Source organism: Salmo salar, chromosome ssa05, assembly GCF_905237065.1.
Source record: "Salmo salar chromosome ssa05, Ssal_v3.1, whole genome shotgun sequence".
Classification (NCBI taxonomy): Eukaryota; Metazoa; Chordata; class Actinopteri; order Salmoniformes; family Salmonidae; genus Salmo; species Salmo salar.
Genome location: NC_059446.1, coordinates 43,029,783 through 43,056,700, shown reverse-complemented (window position 1 = coordinate 43,056,700; position 26,918 = coordinate 43,029,783). Strand labels below are relative to the sequence as shown.

The following is a 26,918-nucleotide window of genomic DNA, read 5'->3' as shown; positions in this document are numbered from 1 at the left end:
TGTTGTGTTATTGGTAAAACTATACAGACTTGTTTTTAACTGAAGCGTTGAATAATCAACAACTTATTTTGCATTTAACATGGGGATAAAGTTGTTCAACAGGGGATAAAGTTGTTCAAAAAAGTTAACTTTTCGAATTTGGTTTTCTTCGGGAGAGTAGGGGGGGCTAAAGCTTCCTCAGAAATTTCCGGGTTTCGCTGGTTGATAAGTTTCCTGGTGCGTATTCATTACGACGATTCTGTTTCAAAACATTTCTAAATTTAAGCAAACCGAACGAAACGGGGAGGAACCTACCTGAATTTGTCCAATAGAAACCAACTGTTTGTACTAATGATTACACCCCTGTTTTGGTTGCTAGTGAGAGACGCTGCAGAAACAGTACAGTATGGACTGACACGCCGAAACCGTTAACTTTTGCAAAATCAAGTACATGTACTCTTTATATGTGCATTAGTCGGACAAAGTCATAGCTATGGCGCGAGACTGCACAACACGTAGTCTGGATAATATTGATCTCTCTGCTTTGAGGGTGAGTTCTGGATATGCCAGAGTCTAATTAATTGAAATGTAGACAGACCTTTGTGTAAACATTGTTGCAGCAGATGTGGGTTACAAAGTTTCAATCTCTATTTAAGTCATTTCAGGAAACGTTACGTAAAATTAAGTTAGCTAGCTACTTTGTTACAAAAAGTTAGAGCTTTCATGTCACAGTAGGCTTTTAACAAACCATGAATCTTACAGTTTTCGGGAACGTTTTGCTTTCAGAAGTTAATATGTTTTTGGTTTACCGGATTTACAGCTGTTTCAGAAGCAATTGAGTAGTTTAAAAATATATTTTTTAAGTAAGCTTTAGTAGTATGACATGTTGGCATGTTACAAGTGTTAACAAATGGAACATACTTGTAGCCAGCTATGCCATGCAATATTCCATTTTAAGTGATGACCTAAAGGTCAGATATTATTCTGAACTGTGAATAAACATAAAGTTAATTCAAAATGATTTTATTTGTATATTTCTGTGCTCTTCCATTTCATTTGAAGTAATGTAATGTTGTCGTCTTGTTTCAGGATCCTGCCGGAATTTTTGAGCTGGTAGAAGTGGTTGGAAATGGAACATATGGGCAAGTCTACAAGGTTTGTCGTTTTTTTCAGACCCACTCTCCTATTCTTGTCTTTGACCAATTGCAGATGTGTTGTCAGTTGCAATGATTTGCATTTTAAGGAGCATATAGCAATATATACTATGCAAACATTGTATGTCACCCTCTTAATCTTTAAGTAAAAAGAAAGAAAATGAATATAGCAATACTACTCATAATACTATAGCTGTCAGCAGTTGATGGCATGAAACTTGGTGTAGTTCCCATGAAAGCACTCACTAAGTGAGAAGAAACAGTGAGAGAAACTGTGACCTAAATTGGCTTACCAACACAAGCATCTTCAACACTCTTGGGTGGAGTCAACTTCCTTATCGAAATCAGCTTAACTGAACGCTTCAGTGATGGTTTGTGGTTCTTTAAAAAAAAACATTAAGGTGTTTAAGTTATCTTGACAAAGCTGGGCCTTTCGAAAAGTTCTTGCCACATTCTCACATATGTGAATACCTTAGGTTGCACAAGCCTTTGATTTATAAGAAAGGAACCTGTTCAAGGTCCAGTGCAAAGAACATAAAGAATATCTATCATTATCAAGTGTACATTACTATAATATCACTGGAGAAAATCACATTTCGTCTAGTTGTATTCAAAATTGCAAGAAAGGCCCTACACATTAGTTAACATAGTACCAATAAATAGACTGTGAAATGTTTTGTTGATGTAGTACACAGCCTGTCAGTTTCTACAGGTATCTCAGCTGAATTAAATACATCTCCTGTCATGTGGATCAATGTCAGAGTTGGCCATTAGTGTCCAGAAGACTTCCTTTTCCACTTCTGTGTGCAGTGCACAGTTTCAGCCCCATGCTAACAGGAACAGTAACTTTACACAGAGCAATAGATTATCCTCCCCTCAAACTACACAAAAAGTACTTTCCAAATTCCTAGCCATTCTTTAGGTTATATAAAATCCAAGAAGTGTGTTTACTAGTACTGTGCACTTTAATTACCTAGCCAAACACTTTCCCTCTAATGTGTTTATTAAGTCAAGGTCATACATTCTGTATTGTTTACATGTATGAGAAATATTACAGATTGTTTCTTGGATTTTAATCTCTGAATCATTTTGTTTCACTAGAATAATCTAAAGAAAGTGGTGGGCCTTACTCAAAAACAATCATATTAAGTTATTATACATTTTATTGGCCACATGCGCCAAATACAACAGGTGTAGACTTTACAGTGAAATGCTTACTTACAAGGCCATTCCCAACAATGCAGAGTTAAAAAGTAAGCCAAATATTTGCTAAATAAAAAAGGAAATAGTGACACAATAAAAACAATAACGAGGCTATATACATGGAGTACCAGTACCAAGTCAATGTGCAGGGGTACGAGGTAGTTGAGCTAATTGAGATAATATAGTATGTACATGTGGGTAGGGGTAAAAGTGACTAGGCAATCAGGATATATAATAAACAGAGTAACAGCAGCGTATGTGAAGTGTGTCTATGTGTCATTGTGTGTGTGGTGTCAATATCCAAGTGTGTGTGTGTGTGTTTTGTGATTGTGAGTGGATGTAGTGTGTATGTGTGTGCTTGTGTGTGTGTGTGTGTGTGTGTGTGTGTGTGTGTGTGTGTGTGTGTGTGTGTGTGTGTGTGTGTGTGTGTGTGTGTGTGTGTGTGTGTGTGTGTGTGTGTGTGTGTGTGTGTGCGCGTGTGTGTGTGTGTTGGAGCGTCAGTGTAGTATGTGTGACTGTGGGTAGAGTCTATTGGGTGTGCATAGAGCCAGTGTAAGGGACTTAGTGCAAAACAATTAAGGTAAAGGGGTCAATGTAAATAGTCCGGGTAGCCATTTGATAAACTGTTCAGCAGTCTTATGGCTTGGGGTTAGAAGCTGTTCAGATGCCTTTTGGTCCCAGACATGGCACTCTGGTACTGCTTTCCGTGTGGAAGTTGAGAGAACAGTCTATGACTTCGGTGGCTGGAGTCTTTGACAATTTTTAGGGCCTTCCTCTGACACCGCCTGGTATAGAAGTCCTTGATGGTAGGGATTTTGACCCCAGTGTTGTACCATGTCCGTACGCACTACCCTCTGTAGTGCCTTGCGGTCGGATGCCGAGTAGTTGCCTTGCCAAGCGGTGATGCAGCCAGTCAAGATGCTCTCAATGGTTCAGCTGTAGAATCATTTTGAGGATCTGTGAAACCATAAATAATAACACATTTATTGAAGTGGTGTAACACATCTAAGTGGTTTATAACACCTTATGTACTTCCAAAAAGTGCATCATATTTTATCTGTAGCTAGGTTTGTATCCAATTTGTGTCAGATTTTCATGTGAATATTCTAAAATCTGCATAAAAACAATACGCGCATTTTATCACCAGAGATGTTTTTCCATAAAATTGACTTGTTTCGGATAAAAGACTGTGCGTGATTGTGATGTCCTAGTGCATATAATTTTTGTTGTTGTTGCTGTTACTGAATAAAAAATCCAAGTTAAATGGGTTTCTATTGCATTTTCAACTTTACTAATGGTTTTGTCACAAAAAGAAATGTTTTAAAAGCTAAATGTGCCCACGGGTGGTCTTGCCACTTGCGCTCTAGCCAACAGCTCGCAGATACAATTTGGGCATAGCCTACATGGTGAGATTATTATATTTATTGGTCAAACGGCAGCCAAGCATCGATCATAATGTCACCAGAATAAGACCCTCTGTATTTATTGGAAAGGAGCATCAAGCTCCTCACAGTGCACTTTCACCACCCTATGAAGTTCATCATAACGTATTTAATCTGTAGCTTAATCAACTGTATGCTTTCCCGAGTCGTAGTGGAAGGACCACACAACATATCATCGCATGACTCCAAGTTTACTTCGATATGATGGTTATTATATCAATATTTTGTCACATAAAGCATTTCCACCACCATTTCTCACATAATACATTTTTTCTGGCACAAAAGATCACACCTTGTCTAGCGTATTTTGTTTTGTCAACATTTGGAAAGTTTACCGGCATATACTTTACTTGCATAAAGATGTTGGATAGAAACCTGGTTATTGTTGAGAAACATGAGGTTGTGGGTGTCTTCTGCAGGCAGCAAAGATTCATTACGTTAGTAGAGTAGTGGTTGTTGGCTACAGACAGGTAGAGGGCATTGGTCACAGTATACAGATGTAGGATCTTAATTGGATCACCCTGTTGAAATGCAGGAAATGTCAAAATTGTAGTGTATTTGAGGTTTCAAAAGGCTTCTGAAGTTTGTAATTTCTACTTAGAAATTTCAGACTTGATTTTCCAATATGAAAAATTTATCAACCCCTTACAAGAATATACATTAATTATAATCCACATAATAATTCACATTTCCTGTTGCTCAATGATTATTTTCCTGTTGTAGCAAACTGGCTCAAATTAAGATCCTACATATGTAAAAGGAAATTCTATTTTTGAAGCCACTACATCAGGGCATCTGTGGCTTTCCTCTCCTCTCAGAATCTTGTTCTTTTTCTTTTCTCCTGCCAATTTACCCGTTCTGAAAATAGAACATCACAGGGAATGCGCGTCTGTGTAAAATATCGATTTTGAAATTGTTTACTGGGCTTGTTCTGAAGGCAGCGAGTCTTGTTTTTCAGTACAGTCTGAAGTCTTGGTTTTAATCATCCGTCCCCTTGGGATTTCAGTGTAGATGTCTGATCGATGCCACAGTTTTGTTCCATGTTGAATGTATAAGACGTGACAATTACTGTCAGGCTGAGAAAACAAAGAACAGTCTTGTTTGCTTCTCTGCTTCTTAGAAGGCCTTAATAAAGGACTATCACTTTATCTGTGTCCCAAAGCAATACACTGGTAAAATTACAGTACACTTCATGATAGATCTTCAGCAGTTTGCAATGCAAAGCAATGTTGTTGTTAGCATGATGTGTGGTGTGATCTTTGGTGAGAGCAGTGGAAATGGCAGAGGTCATGCCAAGAGAAACACTGATGAGAATGTCCACCCAGTAAACTCTCAGATGGGTGACCTTTGTCAAATTATGTTCAATGTCTGTTCTTCAACACTCCAGTCTATAATACGTCATGAAAGATGAGATAGTATGTATCCAACTCAAATAATGAATAGCAATTGCAAGCAACACAAAATACAAACAACATATTACTTACTATTCTTTGATTATTTCTCGCTCATGGTATCTGTTAGAAAATAATATGACTTCAGTTCACAGGAGGTTGGTGGCACGTTAATTGGGGAGGACTAGCTCGTGGAAACGTCTGGAGCAGAATAGGTAGAATGGTATCAAATTCATCCAACACATGGTTTCCATGTGTTTGATGCCATTCCATTTGCTCCATTCCAGTCATTATTATGAGCGGTCCTCCCTTCAGCAGCCTCCACTGCTTCAGCTCATAATACTGATAATACCATGCGGTTTTATTATTCTAAGGTAGCTGGTTTGTTGTTACGCTCAGAAGAAGCTGACTTGGCACCAGTGTTGATCTATTGTTTCCAGTCTGCCTTCACTTACATGGGAGGCAATTTTTACCCTGTCCTGTTTTGCTATTTAACACAGCATTGTTATCATCTCATTGTTAAATGCTGAATACTGTTGTTTTCTCTTGTAATTATTTTGGATCATCTTGTTCTTATCTTGTGTCTCGCTGGTTTCATTTTTAGAACCCCCAACTCCCTCTTTTCAGCTTTTAGGGTGTTGCAACTTGTATGTCAGAACACTTTCTTAACATAGTAAATCTTACAGAGACCCATCCATGCTGGTTAAAAGGGTGGATTGTCAGCAAGGGGTCACATGATGAGCGTAGTTTCCCTGAGGTCGTTTTTCCTCTGGGATCTTCATGTTTTTTGGCAGCAAAATAGGATGGTCCATTTAGAGATACCTCATATTAAAAGAGGATCTTGTGTGATAGGATCTCTCTCACTTATCCCAGGGTGAACCTTATCATGTGACCTTCCTGTGTTAGTATGAGTGGGAGATGGGTTGTGATTTGTTGCACCAGTGATCTCATCTGTGTCTTCTGGGGATACTGTAATCAAGGGTGTGGAATTATTAGCCGTACACTAAATGGTTTAATCCGTGCCATTTTCAATGTTCAAAAGTTGCATTTTGTTTAGTTTTATAGGGTTCAAAGATACATTCCTATTGTAAGATGACTGTCTCATTGCATATAGCAATATCTCATCCTTTTGTTCTTAGGATGGCTACATCTAGGGCGTATTCCTCTTTTAAATGGGTACTTCCCTATCTTGCGAGATGCAAGCTCATGAAGTGTGAAGAATTGGGTCAGGCCAGGCTTGCACTGCAGTGACAGAGCAACACAGTGATGCAACGCTGGAGAGCTGTCATCACTTGCATGCCTCCAAGGTCTGATATTGAGAAAGTCCCAGTATGTCGGGAATCATCATGAAGCAGGCAGGCTCCACTTTGACCCACAGAGAGGAAGCGTCTTTCTCAACACACACTTCCTGAACCGCAGTCGCTGTTCAAACCACTTGGATGCCTGCCTGGATCTGGTGACGTTATCCCAGTGCCCTCAGCTCTGGAAGGGCCATGAAAGGGCCCCGTCGTGGTGTTGAGATGTGGGCTCATTGTATGCGTCCCAAATGGCACCCTTTTCCTTATTTAGTGCACTACGTTTGACCAGTTCCCATAGGGCTCTGGTCAAAAGTAGTGCACTACATAGGGAATAGGGTGCCATTTGAGATGTGACCACCAAGTAGACCTATGTTTGGGTAGGGAAAGAAGAAGAATGCCCTCCATGCGCGCGGGGTAGGAACTGTGGTAGTGGGTGATAACCCCTGTACCCTGGAGACTGGGGAGGGCAGCCTGTCTCTGGTGGAGATATTTCTGTCCAAAAGGGGATTTCCTCATTATTCCCTAACCCAACTGTGAAGCCCATAATCTCCCATCGCATTGTATCTAATGACCAAGCAGAAAAACAGGAAGTAGTGGATGAGAAAAAGCAGATTTCCATCAGAAGAAAGGCAGTGGCACTTCCATCAACACTACTAAGGTGTTGATAAGAAGTGTATTGTGATGAGAGGTTCATTGCACAAGATTAGGTCTTTACCGTGCAGATTGAGTTTCAGTGTTGATAGAACCCAGAAAATATCAACAGTGAAAAGATAATATAGATGGATACTTTCCATATGCCAGTAGTTAAAGTGAGCCCTTCACATTTAGTTTAGGAGCTGATCAATTTCTCTTTGTTGGATGACTTACTCGAGTGTCTCTTTATTAGAATGGGGAATGTGATTTATGCAATGCGTCCCCCCCACAAATTGAATGTGTTTCAGAGAGAGCATGCTGTGACTGTGTGTTGTGTGGAATGCTGAAGAGGTTGTAGGGGTTTGAGCCGCGGGCCGATTAGTGGACAGTTTGCTCTTTTCTCTCCCCTTCCTTTGATCAGCAGTAGGAATGTGCTCTCATGCAGTCTCTTTATGGCCTGCTTTGGATCATGTGCACATGCTTGCAATCATTATTTGTCAAATACTAATGACTCTGGGGCAGCATGCATACAATGCCAGTGAAGTTTATTTTTACAACATGAATAAATAGTTGACTATGGTAGCTACATGTATTATTATTGAACATTAATCTGACATGTTGGGCAAAGGTTTTGCTGGCATGCAACAAGAAACATTTTGTAAATGGGAAATCAAATGATCTGCTACTTCTACAGTCATTTTGTGAGCTTGAGACCTAGCTATTATCCTACTGTATGTAATGCATGTTCAAGGTCTCAATGTCTCATATCACACTAACACAAGGAATTATTCCTCTATATTGTAAAAAATAGTCTACTCTGCAGTGCCCACAACTGATGGTGAATTGTCTGACCACCAAAAGCATTTTTCAACCGTTTATTAACCAAGTTCATTTTTGTTTCCCTTTGAAATAGCCTCTATAAAAGCTTGGCTTTGTATTTGGAGAGTTTGCCTCTGGCAATGGAACACAGCCAGCTTGAATGTTTAAGAATACTTTTGATCAATGCAAGACTGTGTGCCACAATCCCTCACATGTTTTTCTACAGAAGTAAAATACATCTGTAATTATGTAAAGCATTTGTAAAAAATCCTATTTTGATCTGACTATTATCAAAGTAAATATTAGTGACTTTGCCTAGAAGTCTATTGTTACTATTTGGTCATTAGCCCAAACAGTTTTCAGCTCATTGTTATTGTTAAAGAGAATCAGATTTTAATCAGATTTGATTATGGGGCTCTTGTTATTTTCCCATATGTGCTTGCTCTCTCACTCTGCTAGTCTGGCACAGGAAGCTGTGTCCATTTTAACTCCTGCCTGTGCTTGTGGGGAACACTGGCCCACATCCTAATTGAACCTGGTGCTGAGTGTCTGCTTCAGAAATCTGTTCACATGGTGTGGCCTGCTGCTGTCTGCCCACCCAACCGCCAAACAGCAGTCTGCACAGACCGCTCTCTAGGATCTTCTCACATTGATGTCCTACAGTACACACAACTATCACAGATAAACATGGGCAGTCAATGGCAGGAAATAGCAATAAACATGCTATCACTCAAAGGCACTCAAAGGTTTGCATGTGTATTTATTTTATATTGCAAACTGTACAGAAATAAAATAGGGGTTTATTTCAAGGCAATCTGTGGACGGATCGTTATCACATATGTGAGTGATTAGTGATCCCTCATTTCTGTGGATGTGCAAGACTGTGGTTACGTAGACGAGCATATTGTGCAACAGTGCAGCTGCACAATACTATCCCACTGGGCACAGACGTCAGTTCAATGTCTAGTTTTGAATTACATTTGGTTGAGTTGTCTAACGTGAATTCAATGTTAAATCAACAAAAAAAGTCACCATGTCATTAGATTTAGGTTACAAGTTGGGTGAAAAAAATACAAAAATACCTTAGGCTGATGACTTTTTGCAAATCCAAACAGTTTTCCAACTTCATCACATTTAATTTTTGTTGTTGAAATGATGTGGAAACAATGTTATTCAATCAGTTTTTGCCCAGTGGAATGTGATTGATACTAGTCCCCAAGTTTGGATTTGTGGAACGAGTAAGTGTCTTGTCAATTGCCATTGGGATATATTGGAACAATACTGGCAAGCTACCAACAGAGAAACTCTAGGTTTTCCCTGATGTGTTCATGGTTTTCAAAGTTGAGTTAGAAACTCTGCTTTAGATGGGTAGCTTGGATCTAAATGGATAGCTAAATCTCCTGCCTATACTCGTAATAACCATATATTAGAGTACAGAAAGCATCTTGGGAATTAAAAGACAATCAGTGTTCTCTCTCCTTATGCATTTCACTCCCTTTTTCCTGTTTTGTTAAGGTAAAATAGAGTGCCTTCGGAAAGTATTCAGACCCCTTGACTTGTTCCACATTTTGTTACGTTACAGCTGTATTCTAAAATGGATGAAATAAAACAATTTCTTCAGCAATCTACACACAATACCCCATAATGACAAAAGCAAAAACAGGTTTTTAGAAATGTTTGAAAATGTATTACAAATAAAAAACAGAAATATCTTATTGACATAAGTATTCAGACCCTTTACTATGAGACTCGAAATTGAGCTCAGGTGCATCCTGTTTCCATTGATCATCCTTGAGATGTTTCTACAACTTGACTGGAGTCTACCTGTGGTAAATTAAATTGATTGGACATGATTTGGAAAGGCACACGCCTGTCTATATAAGGTCCCACAGTTGACAGTGCATTTCAGAGCAAAAACCAAGCCACAAGCCACAAGCCAAGCCGTGTCGATGCACAAATCTTGGGAAGGGTACCAAAACATTTCTGCAGTATTGAAGGTACATAAGAACACAGTGGCCTCCATCATTCTTAAATGGAAGAAGTTTGGAACCACTAAGACTCTTCCTAGAGCTGGCCACCCGGCCAAACTGATTAATCGGGGGAGAAGAACCTTGGCCAGGGAGGAGACCAAGAACCCAATGGTCACCCTTACAGAGCTTTGGAGTTCCTCTGTGGAGATGGGAGAACCTTCCAGAAGGACACCCATCTCTGCAGCACTCCACCAATTAGGCCTTTATGGTGGCCATAAAGTAAAAGGCACATGACAGCCCACTTGGAGCTTGCCAAAAGGCATCTAAAGACTCTCAGACCATGAGAAACAAGATTCTCTGGTCTGATAAAACCAAGATTGAACTCTTTGGCCTGAATGCCAAGCGTCAGGTCTGGAGGAAACCTGGCACCATTCCTACGGTGAAGCATGGTGGTGACAGCATCATGCTGTGGGGATGTTTTTCAGCGGCAGGGACAGGGAGACTAAGTCAGGATCGAGGGAAAGATGAATGGAGCAAAGTATAGAGGAATCCTTGATGAAAACCTGCTCCAGAGCGCTCAGGACCTCAGACTGGGGAGATGGTTCACCTTCCAACAGGACAACGACCCTAAGCACACAGCCAAGACAACGCAGGAGTGGCTTTGGCACAAGTCTCTGAATGTCCTTGAGTGGCCCGGCCAGAGCCCGGACTTGAACCGGATCGAACATCTCTGAAGAGACCTGAAAATAGTTGTGCAGGAACGCTTCCCATCCAACCTGACAGAGCTTGAGAGAATCTGCACAGAAGAATGGGAGAACTCCCCAAATACAGGTGTGCCAAGCTTGTAGTGTCATACCCAAGAAGACTCGAGACTGTAATCACTGCCAGAGGTGCTTCAACAAAGTACTGAGTAAAGGGTCTGAATACGTATGTAAATGAGATGTTTCCATTTTTATTTGTAATACATGTTCAAAAACCTGTTTTTGCTTTGTCATTATGGGATACTGTGTGTAGATTGATGAGGGGAAAAAACAGTTTAATACATTTTAGAATGAGGCTGTAACCTAACAAAATGTGGAAAAAGTCAAGGGGTCTGAATACTTTCCGAAGGCACTGTACACCAGACTAGTGAGAGCATTGTTGTGTTATGGGGTGAAGTGAGTAGTTCACACCTGGTATAGCTGTGTGAATTGCTCTTCCTGGATACAATTGAATGGAATGGTAGTCTTTGATCTGCTACATATGTGCAAACAAAATGCTTGCAGTGGGTAATTCAGAATGACAAAGTAAGGAAAAATCATTTGTGTAAATGCACTGAGGCAAAAAAAGACACATATGCTGCTTGCATTCTGTTTTCTTATTAAAAAAAAGGAATGTTGGTCACAGTTGTCCTCTTACCGTTGGTAAAATAAATAGCTCTGTTGTCACAAAATTACATATCCATGAATGTGATTTTAACCTTTGCTGAGTTTTTTATAAGTAATTCGTAGTGTATATACAGCATTGCCAAGCTTTAACATGGGAAACTAGCTATTAAGATCTTTCTCAATTATCTCCATCAATTATTCTCCATCTCCGTGCACTTCATTACAGATGTGCACAAGTGCACTGTATTACAGTAGTCATGTCACATTCTGTCAGTGAGCATAGCCACATATGAAAGTTCAGGACCATTCCTCTCTCCTCGGGGATAGGTGATTCTAGCGTCTAGAGCAAAACTGCACAGTGCTATTAACAATACTGGATGATAACGGCTTGCTATGCCTGTAGTCTGTGTTCTGTTTATTTTTAATTTGAAGAATAACCGCCATAGTCATTACATTCACTCCACTGCATAAGTAACTCAAATGTATGGCATCTGTCAAAATGGCAAATTAATTTGCAAAATAACGGTAAAGTGCAATGGACGAACATCAATCTGCCTCAGCCCATTGTGCTGTGACTGAACATAGACGAGATGGCTGCAGTCAATGGGAATGTTACAGAAGCCTCTTATTGGTTTATGAGAAGCAGCTAAATGCATTGTATTGATTATGTGATTGTCCCACCTGAATGCTCCTCGCTACACTCCTGATTTTAGAATAGGATATTGACTCATATGTTAAGAAAAACATTTCACGTGGGGATAGTTTTTCTCCCACAAATTGACATTCATTGCAACAGTTCTCAGGATGGACAGTGTAACTGTTTCTTTGAATCAGATTCACAAGGAGTATTGCTTCATTTTCTCTTTAGAATCATTTTACTGAAACTCTTACACCATACTAAGTGTGACTTTTTGCTTGCCAACTCAGACATATTAAATATAGTACGCTTTTGTATGTGAAATAAGACATTTCCGATCTTAGCATAGGTTACAAGAGTTGTTTTCAAGATTGGTGGAGTAAAACTGGGATTTCTGAGGTGGATAACATAATTTTGTGGTATTTTCAAGTGACTCAATCTCTCCATATGTACATGATATTCCGTAGACAACAGTCAATTGTGTTGGATGATATGAGCCATTTTTCAAATAAACAAACAATGGAGGTCAGTCTAGTGAAACATGTACTGCTCCAGCTCAGGCCCGTGTTCCATTTTCTCTACACACTTTTCACAAATAATTGCTTTAGGAGTTGCTGTACCTAGTTTTCTGCTCCTTAGGTTCTGACACATACACAAAGTTTTAAAAAATTCACTGCTCTCCTACCTCTCGCTTCCTCTTTTTCTGCCACCAGACTCAGTTACAGAAATAGCTACATTTTCCCCTTCCTCAATTTACCTCACCTGACTGGTAGACATGGTCTTAGGCGCTAGACTTTCCGTTGCGGTTGCCAGTATGCCCTGTATTGAATGATGCGTATGTTTAAAAAAATATATGTTTCATAAAATGCTGTGGTTGTCTCAACAATAACCTTAACTACTGCATAATGTTTGTGCAAGTAGCCCAACTGTAATTATTATACACTAAATTCATTGTCTTACTTTTCCCAATGTGTCTTGAGTGACTTTGTGACCTAAGCTTCTAGGGTCACAGTACCAAATTTGCTTAATAACTCTTAACAGTACACTCATCATCATCACCATCATAGACTTTGAGTGTCCTTGATTGTCTTAGATATTATTGGCGTCCGATGGCCATTCTGTCCCTAACTGTTCCACTGACTGTCCTTGGGTCTCAACAGGGGCGACATGTGAAGACGGGACAGCTGGCTGCTATCAAGGTCATGGACGTGACAGAGGTAAGAAGGCCACTTCCTGGTTCCTGTCTCCATCCCTTGCTCCTTGCACTGAAAAGCCACCAAGACATAGGCAGGGAGGGACACGGCCGTGGGACTGCCACTCTGCCGAGTCAAAGGGGCAAGGAGGGGTTTCGCACTCAGATCAGTTTACCTTCAAAGACAGTGTTTTATTTAAGAAATGCAAATGAGGCCCAGTTAACACGGCGCACCAAAGGTTATTATATCCTGAGCTGTCAATCAGCAGGTGAGAACACTGGGAGCCATGTTTGTTCAGGGAAAGTTTAATCATCTCATTCCCCTCAGGGCAATAAAGCTACCTGGTGATGAGACTGTATAGAAACTGATTGATTTGGCCCTCCTGGCCCGCTACAAGAACAAAGAGGAGCGTTATTACAATAGCGCAAAGTGTACATGGCCAAAGATTTAATTAAATCCGTTTTTTTTTTTTTGTGGCTTCGAGGTATATTTTAAACTAAGATCTGACTTTTGGGAGCTGAGGAAGGATCAACAGTATCAGTCTCTGCAGTGCAATCTGAAATGTTGTATAGAGTGACTGAAGTTCAACACACCGCATGAAGAACAACTTATTATTTTACTCAACAGAGAATATAAGACACAGTTAATCAATACAGCACAGTTTCAAATGTATCGTCATAAAAACATAGCATTAAAACTGATATTAAGTTCTCCAATATCTGTGTTTTGATCTAGACTTGCTTTTTATTAGATCAGCCTTGAATTGCTGGCTGATATTAAAGGTGTTGTATTGGCCTAATACGTAAAGAATGTCTGAGGTGCCGAGATGAGTTTAAAAGGCCCAGCTCATTGTATTGAACCCCAGAGAGTAAAAGCAGAGGAGATAACGCCACAGGCTCTCGGACAATAATCTCTCTCTTCTCAGCACACAAATGCCTTTGCCCTTTTCCTGTCCATCTTGTATTGTCTATCTGCCCAGGGCGATAATAGCAGGACATTTCCTGTAGAACTGAATGGCCCCTCACTGAAGGCCCAGGGCCCTGGCTTCCTACTCTCCGCTTCAACACATCCCTCCCGACAGTCACATAACTAAACCCCCCCCATACCCTACCCTCACCTTCGCTCCCCTTCCCTCGCTCCCCCTTCATTAGTCCCTACTCCACAGGCTGCCTGGCCCCAGACCTAGGGCCCAGCCGCGGCCCGGTCACTCGCCTCGACCCCTCTTGGGGATTGAGACATTGTCCTGTACAGAGAGCAGCTGTGCCGGGTCCTTTCCGATTAGGAATGTCCTCTCCTCTTCCTGGTTTGATTTAAAGGGAAAGGATGGTTCAATGAAGGCATGTGGTTGTATCACTTTCCAGGACAGAAAGGTACCATTCTTTAAGAGAGGTCACTCAGCTGTATGAAGGGTCAAATGCCTATCTTGAATGGAGCTGCTGTTTCTCTCGGGGTCAGGAGACAGGAGCAGGGAGGCTGTTGGTAAGGCGAGAATAGAGAGAAAAACTGCCTGGTGTCCCCATTTAAACCTGTTATGCTGCTCCCGTTTCGGGAAAAGGTCATTTCCCACTCATATTATTATATAGTAGGCTATTTTGGGTGTGTATTTGTTGTTAAATATGTGAATTGGCAGAAAACGACACTTTTATTATCCTGTTATTTTTGGGGGGAGCTCAGTATCGTTATTAAACCACACAACCTATCAGCCCCTGTAAATCAAATCAAAGTCTAATTGGTCATATGCACAAGATACACTGTAAACAAATCCTTTACAGGATTTTTTGGAATTAACTAGTCTACAGTAAATGTACATATTTGACCAAATCAAAGCACATTAGGCTGAAGTTCTAAGATATATTCTGGGCAGTAGCTAAGGGATGTTGTGGTTTTCCTGTCAGGAAAGACAGTGTCATGTTACAGTCCATTGACTATAGGCCTACTACAGTATGAAAAACCCAGGGAATAGAAACGCAATGCATGAGAGTGTCATGCTTTTCCAAGGCTTCACACACAAACAAATCCCCTTCAGGCCCCTCTGACAAACACTACTGCTTCTTAAAGAGAAGCTGTCTGTTTCTATCTCCACGCCAAAGACGTACTATGCTACATGAGCCCTCCCTTAGCCTTAGTGAGGGTCTATCAGTAGAGTGTATGGGAAGAAACAAATCAACATATCCTTAGTGCCCCATGCAATGTAAATATGAATGCTAAAATGGACTCCAAGCCCACATGCCATAATTGGTAGAGACTGAGCCAGTGATGAAATTATCACTGCTGTTGATTGCAATGTGTGTTGGTAGGCTTGTGGGTCACCAGTATGCCGGGCCCAGCACAAATCCACCATTTCAGTTTAACTTGAATGTTGGCTTAAAAGTAAACTGTAACTGTTATATGCTTGGGCAGCAAGAGAAGCAGGGTTTTCACTCTCTGGGTTTTGGGTTGACTGCATTACAGCCTGCTGGTTTCCGTTGTCAAGTTTGATATATAAAAAAAATATAATATCCTTTTCTTTTTTTGTTTGCAGGAGGAAGAAGAGGAAATAAAGTTAGAGATTAATATGTTGAAGACATATTCCCATCATAGGAATATAGCTACATACTATGGTGCCTTTGTGAAGAAGAGTCCTGCAGGTCAGGATGACCAGCTCTGGGTGAGTGGCTGCTTTCCATCTCTGTTGATTTCTCCTCACTTCAATCATCTCATCTCAATAACGCCATCATCTTTAAGAGGGCCTGTATCTCTATCTATATGTATGTACAGCTCATACAGCTTCTTTGGGTTAGTATGCACCAGTGGAGGCTGCTGAGGGGAGGAGGGCTCATAGTAATGTCTGGAACGGAGCTGATGGAATGGTGTCAGGAAAAAATGGGATACCATTCCACTTATTCCGTTCCATTACCATGAGCCCGTCCTCCCCAATTAAGGTGCCACCAACCTCCTGTGGTATGCACCAAAGAACATGGTTCCAGAATGCATAACAAGGGCCAGGAGTTGTTCCTGACACCGTGACCTGACCAGGGAAACCTCAGAGCCCTTTAACTCATCTAAAGTCCAAGTTGTATCTGTGCCTTTCCTTGTGTGCTGTACTGGATGTGTGAGTGTTTTAGGCCTAGCAGTTGTAGTAACAGGGTTCTGCTGGTGGCCTGGCATCTGTCTGAGCCATTTCCTCTGTGTCTGTGTGTGACCTTGCTGTGTAGCTGGTGATGGAGTACTGTGGGGCGGGCTCAGTCACTGACCTAGTGAAGAAGACTAAAGGGAACTGCCTGAAAGAAGACTGGATCGCCTACATCTGCAGGGAGGTCCTCAGAGTGAGTACTGCTGCTGGAGATAAGCCATTTAAATAGGACTCTCCACAAACCCCTGGGGAGATGTAAAGGTCCTGAGAATCATTTCAGAGAGCTCTTCTCATCCTATATCGGCCATATTGTAGTGGGTGCATTATTGCACTGGGCTTGGAGCTTTTGCTTATAAACTTATGGTAGGACAGTAATGGAGGGTTAGACGATGGCTCACAGGGGCAGATAGCTGCGTAGCACGGTGAAGTCATTATCTTAAATAAAATAAACTTCCTGTGTTTATTTTTAACTCCTTTGAAGCAGTGTACGATTTCTTTGCCTGTTCTGTTGGACAGCTCCCAAGCCCCAAGAGAGAGAGAGATCATGTGATGTGTACAATGTGTGTGTGCAGGCGTGTGTCGTGTCCTGATATTGTGTGTGTATTTGTGTGTGTGTCAACACAGGGCCTGTCTCACCTCCACTCACACCACGTCATTCACAGAGACATCAAAGGCCAGAACGTGCTGCTGACTGAGAACGCAGAGGTCAAGCTGGGTAAGGACTAGGAGACAGGGTCAAAGTTCAACTCACAACCCACATAGCCACAGTGTCACTGTCACTTCAGTATTTGCTTGCTCTCCCCTTGTAGGTGTGGTTTAATCTGTTTGAACACTGTGTCTTGTCTTTGCCAGTTGACTTTGGGGTGAGTGCTCAGCTGGACAGGACGATAGGGAAGAGGAACACCTTTATTGGGACTCCGTACTGGATGGCCCCTGAAGTCATTGCTTGTGACGAGAACCCAGACTCTACTTATGACTACAGGGTAAGAGGCCACCATCTCTACTGGAAATGCTGTTTGTGTGTGTGTGTGTGTGTGTGTGTGTGTGTGTGTGTGTGTGTGTGTGTGTGTGTGTGTGTGTGTGTGTGTGTGTGTGTGTGTGTGTGTGTGTGTGTGTGTGTGTGTGTGTGTGTGTGTGTGTGTGTGTGTGTGTGTGTGTGTGTGTGTGTGTTAGAGTTTTCATTCTGAGCCCGAACCTGACGGGCGGGTCAATCTTGTGAATTGATTCTGGCCGGGCAGGTTTCGGTCTTGCCGTGCTGTTTTGAGAAAAGAAAAGTGGTGCGTGTCTGCGCACCTTTAAGCCTAATACGGCTTTCTCTCAGCCACAGCAGCTGCAGACACTAGCGCCGCCAGGATTCCAATATTGGCTGGGCCAGAGACATTTGTGACCATGATTAAACTTTTTCTTCTGATGATTGAAATGTTTCAAATTGGGATACGAATAAGCTCGAGTGCACTCGGGAGAATGATGATCCACAAGAATACGACAGGCAGTACATCTCAGTATCAGGAGAAGCCCATATTCCTATAGCATCTGTTAACGCCGATACATCCTAACAAAATACACCATATGACTGCACTGCTAATGTGCCTTGCTGGACCTTGTAAACTATCGAATGTAGACCCATAACTGACACAAATATTTTCCTCATCAAACATGCATTTAAAACAGGGCTACTACGTGAGCAATTATTCAAATGGATGTTTGGCAGAAAATCTACTTTTTTTATTTATTGTTTAATTATTCAAGGCTCCCTTTGTTATTTAATTGAAAAAAATGCTTGATTGTATTTAAAGGCATGAATGACTTGTATGCTGTGTAATGACATGAATGAATGAATGAATGAATGATTGATTGATTATATTGAAGTAGGCTAAGTTACGTTAAAACAACTAAAAAAGGACACACTCTCACAGCTTGGTGGTGGATAGATTACATAAGGCTACTACGTGAGTCAAGAGCAAAATAATACATTTGATTTAGGCTACATTATTGCATTCTAAATGTTTCTGATCAGTGATTATTAGACAAGTCATAGGCTTGGGAGTAGGACAGGCTACTACGCGACTGAAGAGAAAAATTCAGTTGATAATAACATAACATAACAAAATCTGCTTATCAGCTAATATATGAGCTAACTACAATAAAGATGGCCATGAGCACTCTCCTTAACTTAACTAGTATTTTCCCAGCCTAATTGTGACCAAATATCCAAATGTGATTCAGCGAAAACAAAAATCTGACATTGATTGACATATCAAGATGAGTCCCCACGCTTGTCTGTTGAGTGGATCTGACTGGATGACTCTCCTCCTCTATAGAGTGACCTGTGGTCGCTGGGAATCACAGCTCTGGAGATGGCTGAAGGAGCACCACGTAAGTGTCACCTTCTCCCTCCCCTCCTGTCCATACACATTGCAGTCTCGTCAAGGAATCTTCGCTTTCTCCTACACATCTTAAAGTTGGAGGGTTTTTTGGAGGCCATGACTAATATGCTCTACTGTAATTATATGGTTTATTTTCTTTTAAAGGGATACTTCAGGATTTTGGCAATGAAGACAAAATATCAACTTCCCTAGAGTCAGATGAACTCGTGGATACAATTTGTATGTCTGCGTGCAGTTTGAAGGAAGTTGCGACCTAGCGTTTGCACAATTGCTAACTAGCGTTAGCGCAATTTTGGAAGTCTATGGTTAGCATTGGCTCGAGAAACTACCTCTAACTTCCTTCATACTGGATGCAGAAACATACAAATGGTATCCATGAGTTCATCTGACTCTGGGGAAGTAGATAAAGGGCTTCATTGCCAAAATCCTGAAGTATCCCTTTAAGCATATCCTATGTTATTATGCTGTACTTTTACGCTTGCAAAGTTCTAGTTTTGAATTTTGTTGGATTAACTCACTGTATGTTTTCATTCTCTCTCTGTGAGTGACTTCACAGAGTTGTCAGATATTGCAGCCCATATTACCAGTCATGGACTGAATCCAAGTGTCATTGAAAGTGATTGGGCTCACAATGATGTGACGGAGGTCAGACAATTCTCTCGCTTTTTGAAATTGAAAATCCTTGAGTCAAAAAACAGAGAAACAAATGAAAGAAACTCATGACTGTTTGGTGTCTGCTAAGCCTAGTGTTGCACCATGACCGAGATGGAGTTCACAATCACTGAATGAAAAACAAACAGTGTTGTAGTAGGACTGTGTAGTAAACACACACTACAAGCAGGCCAAGGGCAACAGGACAGGACTTTAGCCTAACATTGACAACACTGTGGAACACTTCTCCATCCCCTGCCATGTGATTAGGCCACAATGGAGCCTCTCATAACCTCAATCCCCTGTCTGTCTGCGTGCGTTCTAAATGGCACCCTATTGCCTACATTAGTGCACTACTTTTGACCAAGTCCTCGAGGGTGCCATTTGGGACGCAGCCATAGTTTCTCTGTCTGTGTCTGTCTCTGTTCCCAGCCCTGTGTGACATGCATCCCATGAGAGCCCTGTTCCTCATTCCTCGCAACCCGCCCCCCAAGCTCAAATCAAAGAAATGGTAAGAAAGACAGCTCAGCCTCTCTCGCTTAGCGACACCACGCCCCACAGAGCCTCAGCAACACAGCAGGAATGTTTTCCCCAGTGGCCAAAACTCATACAGCCTTGCTTCGCCTTCCTTTGCCCTTACACACAGCCTTTTCTCTTTCTTAGCTAGCTCCAATAACATTACTGCCAACAGAACTGCCACAATACAATGTCCCTTATTCACCCCTTATCTTACTGTTTTTTTGTGTACTGTAGCATTAGTTCAGGCTGAGCACATATTGTTTATTGTCACGTTCTTGGGTGTAATTCTAGCATCACAGTGTGAGATGACAATCCCCTCAGTAACAGTTTGACTGCATGCAATGCTCTAAAATAAGGCTTTTTAGATCCAATGGGAAGGTGGATAAACTTTTGTCTTCCTGTTGACATGTCTTCAGCAGCCTTGCTTTTTTACCTTTCGTAATGCATGAAGCCTTGTGTTTGAACCCATGGAGTTCGATAATTCAATATTAATTCATACCAGCAGCTGCATGGCAGACATTGAGAATGAATTGAGGCTGTGTCTGAAATGGCACCCTATTCCCTATAGCCCATGAGGATCTGGCCAAAAGTAGTGCACTACATAGGGGTTAGGGTGCCATCTCGGACACAGCCTGAGCCTGTAAGTTGTGACCCTCTGTCCTCTCCAGGTCCAAAAAGTTCCTGACCTTTGTGGAGAGCTGTCTGGTAAAAAACTACCTCCATCGTCCCGCCACAGAAACCCTCCTGAGACACTCATTCATCAAAGACCTGCCCAACGAACGGCAGGTCCGCATCATGCTCAAAGACCACCTGGACAGAACAAGGAAGAAGAGAGACAAAGGTGAGGCCATGTTGTCATAATGGGATATCAGAGATCAGCTAGTCTCACTCAACAACTGAGTCTGGCAGTCAAGGCTATAATTAATATCATGATTTAGTGCTGTATGATACCTTGCGCTGCCAATGACCATGGGGCAACTTTCTGGCCTTGTTATTCTTGGTCACACTGGCAGCGACAGTAAAAGTGGCAGTAAAAAGGTGTTTTGATTCTCAATCTTGTCTCCCAGTTCTCTGTTTACCCTTGTGTTTAATGTCTCTAGGCCTAGGGAGAGGCTACTGTATGACTGTCATTAATGAAAGGTTCTAATGAAGGGTTCCATTATCCACTGGTAATGTGGTGGGATTTGGGTTTAGAGGCAGCAGCAGGACTGCTCCTTGTCAGCCCTCTCACAGTGAGACTGCATACTCGTGTCATGTGAGAGGAATGCGCCTCGGAGGAAGCAGTGTTTAATCATCTCCTAGACTGCACCACACCCCCAGCGGCCTCCCTCGCTCCGTCTTCCTCCCCACGCCACATAATGACATCGTCTCCCTGCCTGCCTGCGCCCTCCGAGCCTCCAGGCTTCGCCCCGATACCAAAACAGCAGTTTCCTCGACCCTGTGCCGTTGGTTTGTTGGTTGGCGTTCTGCTTAGCTGGTCAGACGGACAGAGAGATGACCCTTTAGAGCAGAGCCAAGCCTGTAGTGAGACCATGTGAGACGCTGATAGCGGCAGCTCCTAACGCAGCAGATACACTGTCATTACCCTGTTTTCATAACCTACTAGAGTTTGACTTGGAATTACAAATTCCAGCATCTCTCTCTCTCTCTCTCGCTCTCTCTCTCTCTCTCTCTCTCTGTGTGTGTGTGTAATTCACAATCTCTCATGAGGCCTCAGATGGAAGAATGAGCCTTACTTAATATGTAGAAGTATTTAGTCAATTATGACAAGCATTTTGGAATGCAATCCTATTGAAGAAAAGGAAGTGAGAGAGACAGTTCATGACGAGTTTTAGTTCCATGTGGGTTAACTGCAGGAGACACCTGGAGGGGAGACATTAGGTTGGTTTACTGATGCTTGAAACCTTCCCTGCTCAGATCATGAGAGAGGAGGAACTGACTAGCTAACTGTGGGAACAGTACAGTATGTGTGAAAGTGTTGTAAAGTTTCGAACCCTTTCCTTGTTTTCTCAGTATGTACAGTCATGTACATGATGGTATCATTGGGATTACATGCATCCCTCATGTCTGAAATAGTCACATGTTGTCCACAGAGGGCCCGGAGTATGAGTACAGCGGCAGTGAGGATGAGGAGGAGGAGATGAACGACGAGGAAGGTGAACCCAGGTATGATGACACAGCGTTTACACTGTCTGTAACAAAAGTCAGACTCTAGGTCTGACGTCACGTCTACGTCCATCAAACAGCCAGCTGACCCTGTCTGTGACTAGTCCTCGCTTTACTGGTTGTGTAATAGCTAATGCAGGCCTTGACCCTGAGAACTGTCATAGAGGATATTCATCTGAGAGTGCACAGTGTGTGAATGCATGGGCTTATCCATGAAGACATTAACGTGTCATCAGATGCTCCTGCTTGTGTTCCCTTAGCTGGACACAGAGCGTCATATGGCGGTGACTATAAAAATATATTTGTGTGTGTGTGCTTGTGTGCATGTGCATGCAAGTGTTCCTTCCTGTGTGTAACTCTACTCCTAGCCATATAACTATGTGCCTCCTCACTCCTGCCCGTCACTCACTATGTGCCTTGCTACCATTTCTGTCCTGTATCCATAGCTCCATAGTGAACCTGCCGGGGGAGTCCACTCTAAGGAGAGAGTTCCTGCGTCTGCAGCAGGAGAACAAGACCCGGTCCGAAGCCCAGCGACAGCAGCAGGTCCTCCAGCAGCAGCTCCAGGACCAGGAGAGGTACAAACAGCAGCTGCTGGCCGAGAGGCAGAAGAGGATCCAACAGCAGAAAGAGCAGCGCAGGAGGCTGGAGGATGTGAGAGACACTCTTTAGTTGAAACACTCCACTCCTCTCTGCAGCCCTCTCGAGCAGAGCAGCAGAGCCAAACACCTGCTGCCCAGCCAGCAAATGAGCTTGGCTGGCTAGAGACTGACGGGCTCTCTCTTTTTCTCTCTCCCTCCTGTTGTTTGTTTGGCTCAAATGAGAAGGACTCTTTTGTGTTGAACAAACCAAAGAATTGTGTTATAGAACAATATAGAGTATTATACTGTGGTTTCCAAATACGGAGGGATTGCTTTCGGGAGTGATGCTTTTGTGTGGTTTGCTTTGCACAAAAGACGACTGACGTGATACTGTATGTCGTATTAGGTCTGCATACAGAGCTATGGTGTGTTCTGTAGTGTTTTTGTTGATGTACAGTACAGATGGATAGAGAATGATGTCATGTGCTGTGTTGGACTGTGATGTCGCATTGAGAATTGGCAGAGAAAATATATTCTGTTGAATGAGGTAATACCATGTTTAATGACGTTGTGTTGTTGTGTTACAGCAACAAAGGAGGCAGCTGCAGGATTCTGGGTTCCAATGGCCAGAGCTACAGGAGATGCTATGGAGGGAGGAGACTGAAGCTAATGACAGAGGTCTATTCAATGAGAGGAGCAAGAGAAGGGACAAGAAACAGGTAGCTGGCAAATTTGACCCCCCGCTTGTATTGCTCCATGTGATAGGCAGAAACCAAACAAGTATGTGCTGATTTGATGGTCTTTTGTGCCCGATATCTGAGGAGGATTATAAATATTTAGTTTATTGTGTAATAAAACTGTACTTTACAAGCTGCTACAAGCTGTAAGTTCCTGGAGTTCAAACAGCATTGTCATGGGCCAATATGATCTAGATTCTAGTCTCGGTTGACATTTTTGGTCCATACATAATGTGTGTCTGAAGTCTGTGTTAACCTGGTTGTGCATCATAACACATAACACTGTAGTTTTCACTGGGACGGGACTCACTTTGTTTTGTCAGTAACCTGCTCTGAAAAATGCATTGTGACAAGGTTAATGCATTTTTAATCCAGGTGCAAGTTAACATTTTATACATGTTCCTCTACAAAAACTGCTTATATGCATTTGATATGAAGGGTGTTGACGCAGCACTTTCACTTTGTGTCAGGTTTCAGCCCATTGGTGATTAAATCCACCAAGGTAGCATTTAACTCCACTGATGAAGTTAGAAACACTATGGAAGATCAGAAAGAAATTGCCTGTGGGACCATCCTGAAAGAAAATAATTAAACATCTCTTACTTTTTTCTGCTGTATTAACATTTCCCATTATTTGAAGTTGGAGCTAGGCTGAGTGCCATGGCGAGAAGTCAGTGACAATTACGGCATCCTATAGCCGAGGTAAAGGGCTGTCATGTCGTTCTGAGGACTTTAATTAGACTGTTTAATTCAAACACTCGGTTAATTAATCTCCCACAGTTCAGTGGCTCTGGATGAGCCACACCTGCCTACCTGACTGCAGTACAGTACAGTAGATGACATGTCAGTCTGTGCGGGTCTATTACAGTCATGTTCAGTGGGATCATTAAGGTGTGCGGTGGTTTTGAGTCTGCTCAATGTGCCATTAGCTGAGCAATAGCCCACAAATCATTCTCCGGGATGTATACAGTATGGGTGCGTTCCAAATGGCCCCCTATTCCCATCCACATCGACGTGGCCGCAGTGGACAGGGTCAAGAGCTTTAAGTTCCTCGGTGTCCACATCATGGTCCTCTCGCACCAGCACAGTCATGTAGAAAGCAACACAGAGCCTCTCCTCCCTCAGGAGGCATGGCCCCTCAGATCCTTAGGAACTTTTACAGCTGCTCCATCGACAGCATCCTGACTGGTTGTATCATTGTCTGGTATGGAAATTGCACCGCCGCGACCGGAAGGCCCTACAAAGAGTGGTGCGGGCGGCCCAGTGCATCACTGGGGGTGAACGTCCCAGCCGTCCAGGACGTACATGCCAGGCAGTGTCTGAGAAAGGCCCGAAAAATTGCCAACGACTCCAGTCGCCCGAGATAAGGAATGTTCTCCGTGCTACCGTCTGGTGGAAAGTATTCAGACCCCATGACTTTTTCCAAATTTCTTTACTTCACAGCCTAATTCGAAAATTGATTAAATACAATTTTGTCCTCATCATTCTTCACACAATACCACATAATGACAAAACGAAAACAGGTTTTTAGACATTTTTGCAAATTAATTCAAAATAAAAAACAGAAAGAAGTTATTGAGAGGACTGGGGCGAAAACCTTTTTGAAGTTCGTCCAAGTGTTTCTTGCACAGAGATTTCGAGATCCTCTGTCCATCTTTCATCACTCCTGTCGGATTTATCTATAGTTATGCACATGCGCAAACAGGATTTATTTACAATTATAAACTGGGTGATTTGAGCCTTGAATGCTGATTGGTTGAAAGCCATGGTATATCAGACCATGTAACCAGTGTGTGACAAAAAATTGCTAATTACATTGGTAATAGCAATAAGGCACCTCAGGGGTTTGTGGTATATGGCCAATATACCACGGCTAAGGGCTGTGTCTTAAGAACAGCCCTTATCTGTGGTATATTGGCTATATACCACTTCTCCTCAGGCCTTATTGCTTAATCATAGCAGTCAAAACAAGTTAAATAGATATCCATTGATGGAAAATTATCAGGTGAGTTTAATAAGGGCAAAATATATTTTCTCTTGCAACTTATTCTTAAGCTCGCAATAATTCTTATTTTGATGGAAAAACTAATTTTGCTTCTTAGTTTATGTCATTACAAATTACGTCGATATTCCTTCTTAATTCGCTCGATAACGTTATAGAAAAAGGGTTTATTGGATAAATGTGGCAACTCCGCTCTTGCTGCAGAAAAAATGTAGGCGCTAGTTTTCAGGCCTAGGGGACGAGTTTTGAGAGATCGTTGGTATCGAAATTTAAGCGAGACCTGGCAACCCTGTGTGCATGACAATAAAACCTGAACAATGAACAATATAAAACACATGCATGGACCATTTAACAAACACATGCATGGAGCATGTCAAGCTACACACATAGGTTACATCCTAAATGGCACCCTATTCCCTATATAGTGTACTACTTTTGACCACCTCTGATCAGAAGTAGTACAATATATAGGGAACAGGGTGCCATTCGGGATGCAGCCTTTGTATGTATCTTGACGTGCTCCATGCATGTGTTTCTCTTGGTGAGAGTGATGTAGAAGGCAGCTCTAATGAGTTTAGACAGAATCCTGGAGAGTGGCCCGGCTACCAATTAATTACAGATGGCCAGTAGGGCTGATTGCCTGGCTGTGCTGCTCTCTCTCCTCCTGTCTGCCTGTCTCAGCTGTAGCTTACATGGGTTTCCGCCGCCTCATCCTCAAGCATCCTCAAGCGCATCTGGAGATGCAACGTGTACCATTTACCATCTATTGACTAGAACATGTTTTTAACCCATTCTGTGTTAGCCCAGGGGGGAAGAACTCTCTGCACGCTTTTGATTCAGCCATTCACTCTATCAGGGTCATTTAGAGTTATGTGGACTAATTTTCATGGTTAAATATTTAAAAGAGGAGGGTTAAGAGCCTTATGCAAGCTAGCTAGACACTGAATATTTTAGGTTTTTCACCAGGATTCAGTCATTGGATTTCCTAAGTCAGAAACCTTGACGTGATCAAAAACAAAATTCTCTCTCTCTCTCTCTCTCTCTCTCTCTCTCTCTCTCTCTCTCTCTCTCTCGTTGAATTGTAGCTGGAGGATTGTGGCACACAGAGGAATGATGTCGGAGGAAGACCTGCAGGTCCTTTAAATGAACAGGTAATAACTGCCTTCTGTTTTTTGTCACTCAACCTGCATAGAACGAAATGCAACAAACCGTGCCATGAAATCACTCCAATCTTTATGAAAGACATGGGTGGTTATTGAATTCAAATGTTTTGGAATGAATGTTGTGTCTTGGTCTATGGGAAATATTATGACTGGTTCTGCATGAAACGGCACAGAGTGTGAGAACACCGGTGTGTCAAGAGCAAGTTTGTTGCTGTCAATGAAGGAGTAGAGAAAATAGAATGGTGAAAAATTCAATGTTTAGACTACCATGGCTGATTTCAAGGTCAAGACCTTGTTGCTTTCTCAGAGTATACTATGGCTCCTGTACCACAGGTCCTGTTAAATTATTCCTCTCATGCTATCCCAGACTTAGCATGGGTAGCTAAAGGCCACATTCTCTTAAGGTCTGTTTCCCTAACTTCTAATGATGATAGATGCTAGGCTAACTGGAAACACAGTCAATCCTGCGTACTCAAAGGCAACAGAAAGACTATGTACTGTAATGTACTGTAGA

The 26,918-nt window shown here is 42.1% G+C and overlaps 1 protein-coding gene across 4 annotated transcripts in view; it reads left to right on the top strand.

The window, feature by feature from the left end:
* Positions 1 to 227: 227 nt before the first annotated feature.
* LOC100196367 (mitogen-activated protein kinase kinase kinase kinase 4) overlaps positions 228 to 26,918 on the top strand; it is a 58,646-nt gene continuing 31,955 nt past the window's right edge. For 2 of the 4 annotated variants that reach the window (XM_014200124.2, XM_014200123.2), the window contains exons 1-14: positions 231 to 529; positions 1,069 to 1,134; positions 13,054 to 13,110; positions 15,608 to 15,733; positions 16,281 to 16,391; positions 16,823 to 16,913; positions 17,051 to 17,181; positions 18,520 to 18,574; positions 19,669 to 19,747; positions 20,424 to 20,596; positions 21,849 to 21,921; positions 22,368 to 22,575; positions 23,090 to 23,221; positions 26,327 to 26,392. In XM_014200124.2, coding sequence (XP_014055599.1) covers positions 473 to 529; positions 1,069 to 1,134; positions 13,054 to 13,110; positions 15,608 to 15,733; positions 16,281 to 16,391; positions 16,823 to 16,913; positions 17,051 to 17,181; positions 18,520 to 18,574; positions 19,669 to 19,747; positions 20,424 to 20,596; positions 21,849 to 21,921; positions 22,368 to 22,575; positions 23,090 to 23,221; positions 26,327 to 26,392 — 1,425 coding nt within the window. In that variant the 5' untranslated portion in view covers positions 231 to 472. Of the gene's footprint in view, positions 530 to 1,068; positions 1,135 to 13,053; positions 13,111 to 15,607; positions 15,734 to 16,280; positions 16,392 to 16,822; positions 16,914 to 17,050; positions 17,182 to 18,519; positions 18,575 to 19,668; positions 19,748 to 20,423; positions 20,597 to 21,848; positions 21,922 to 22,367; positions 22,576 to 23,089; positions 23,222 to 26,326; positions 26,393 to 26,918 lie in introns of all 4 variants that reach the window. The other 2 variants (XM_014200121.2, XM_014200122.2) reach the window with 2 other exon arrangements.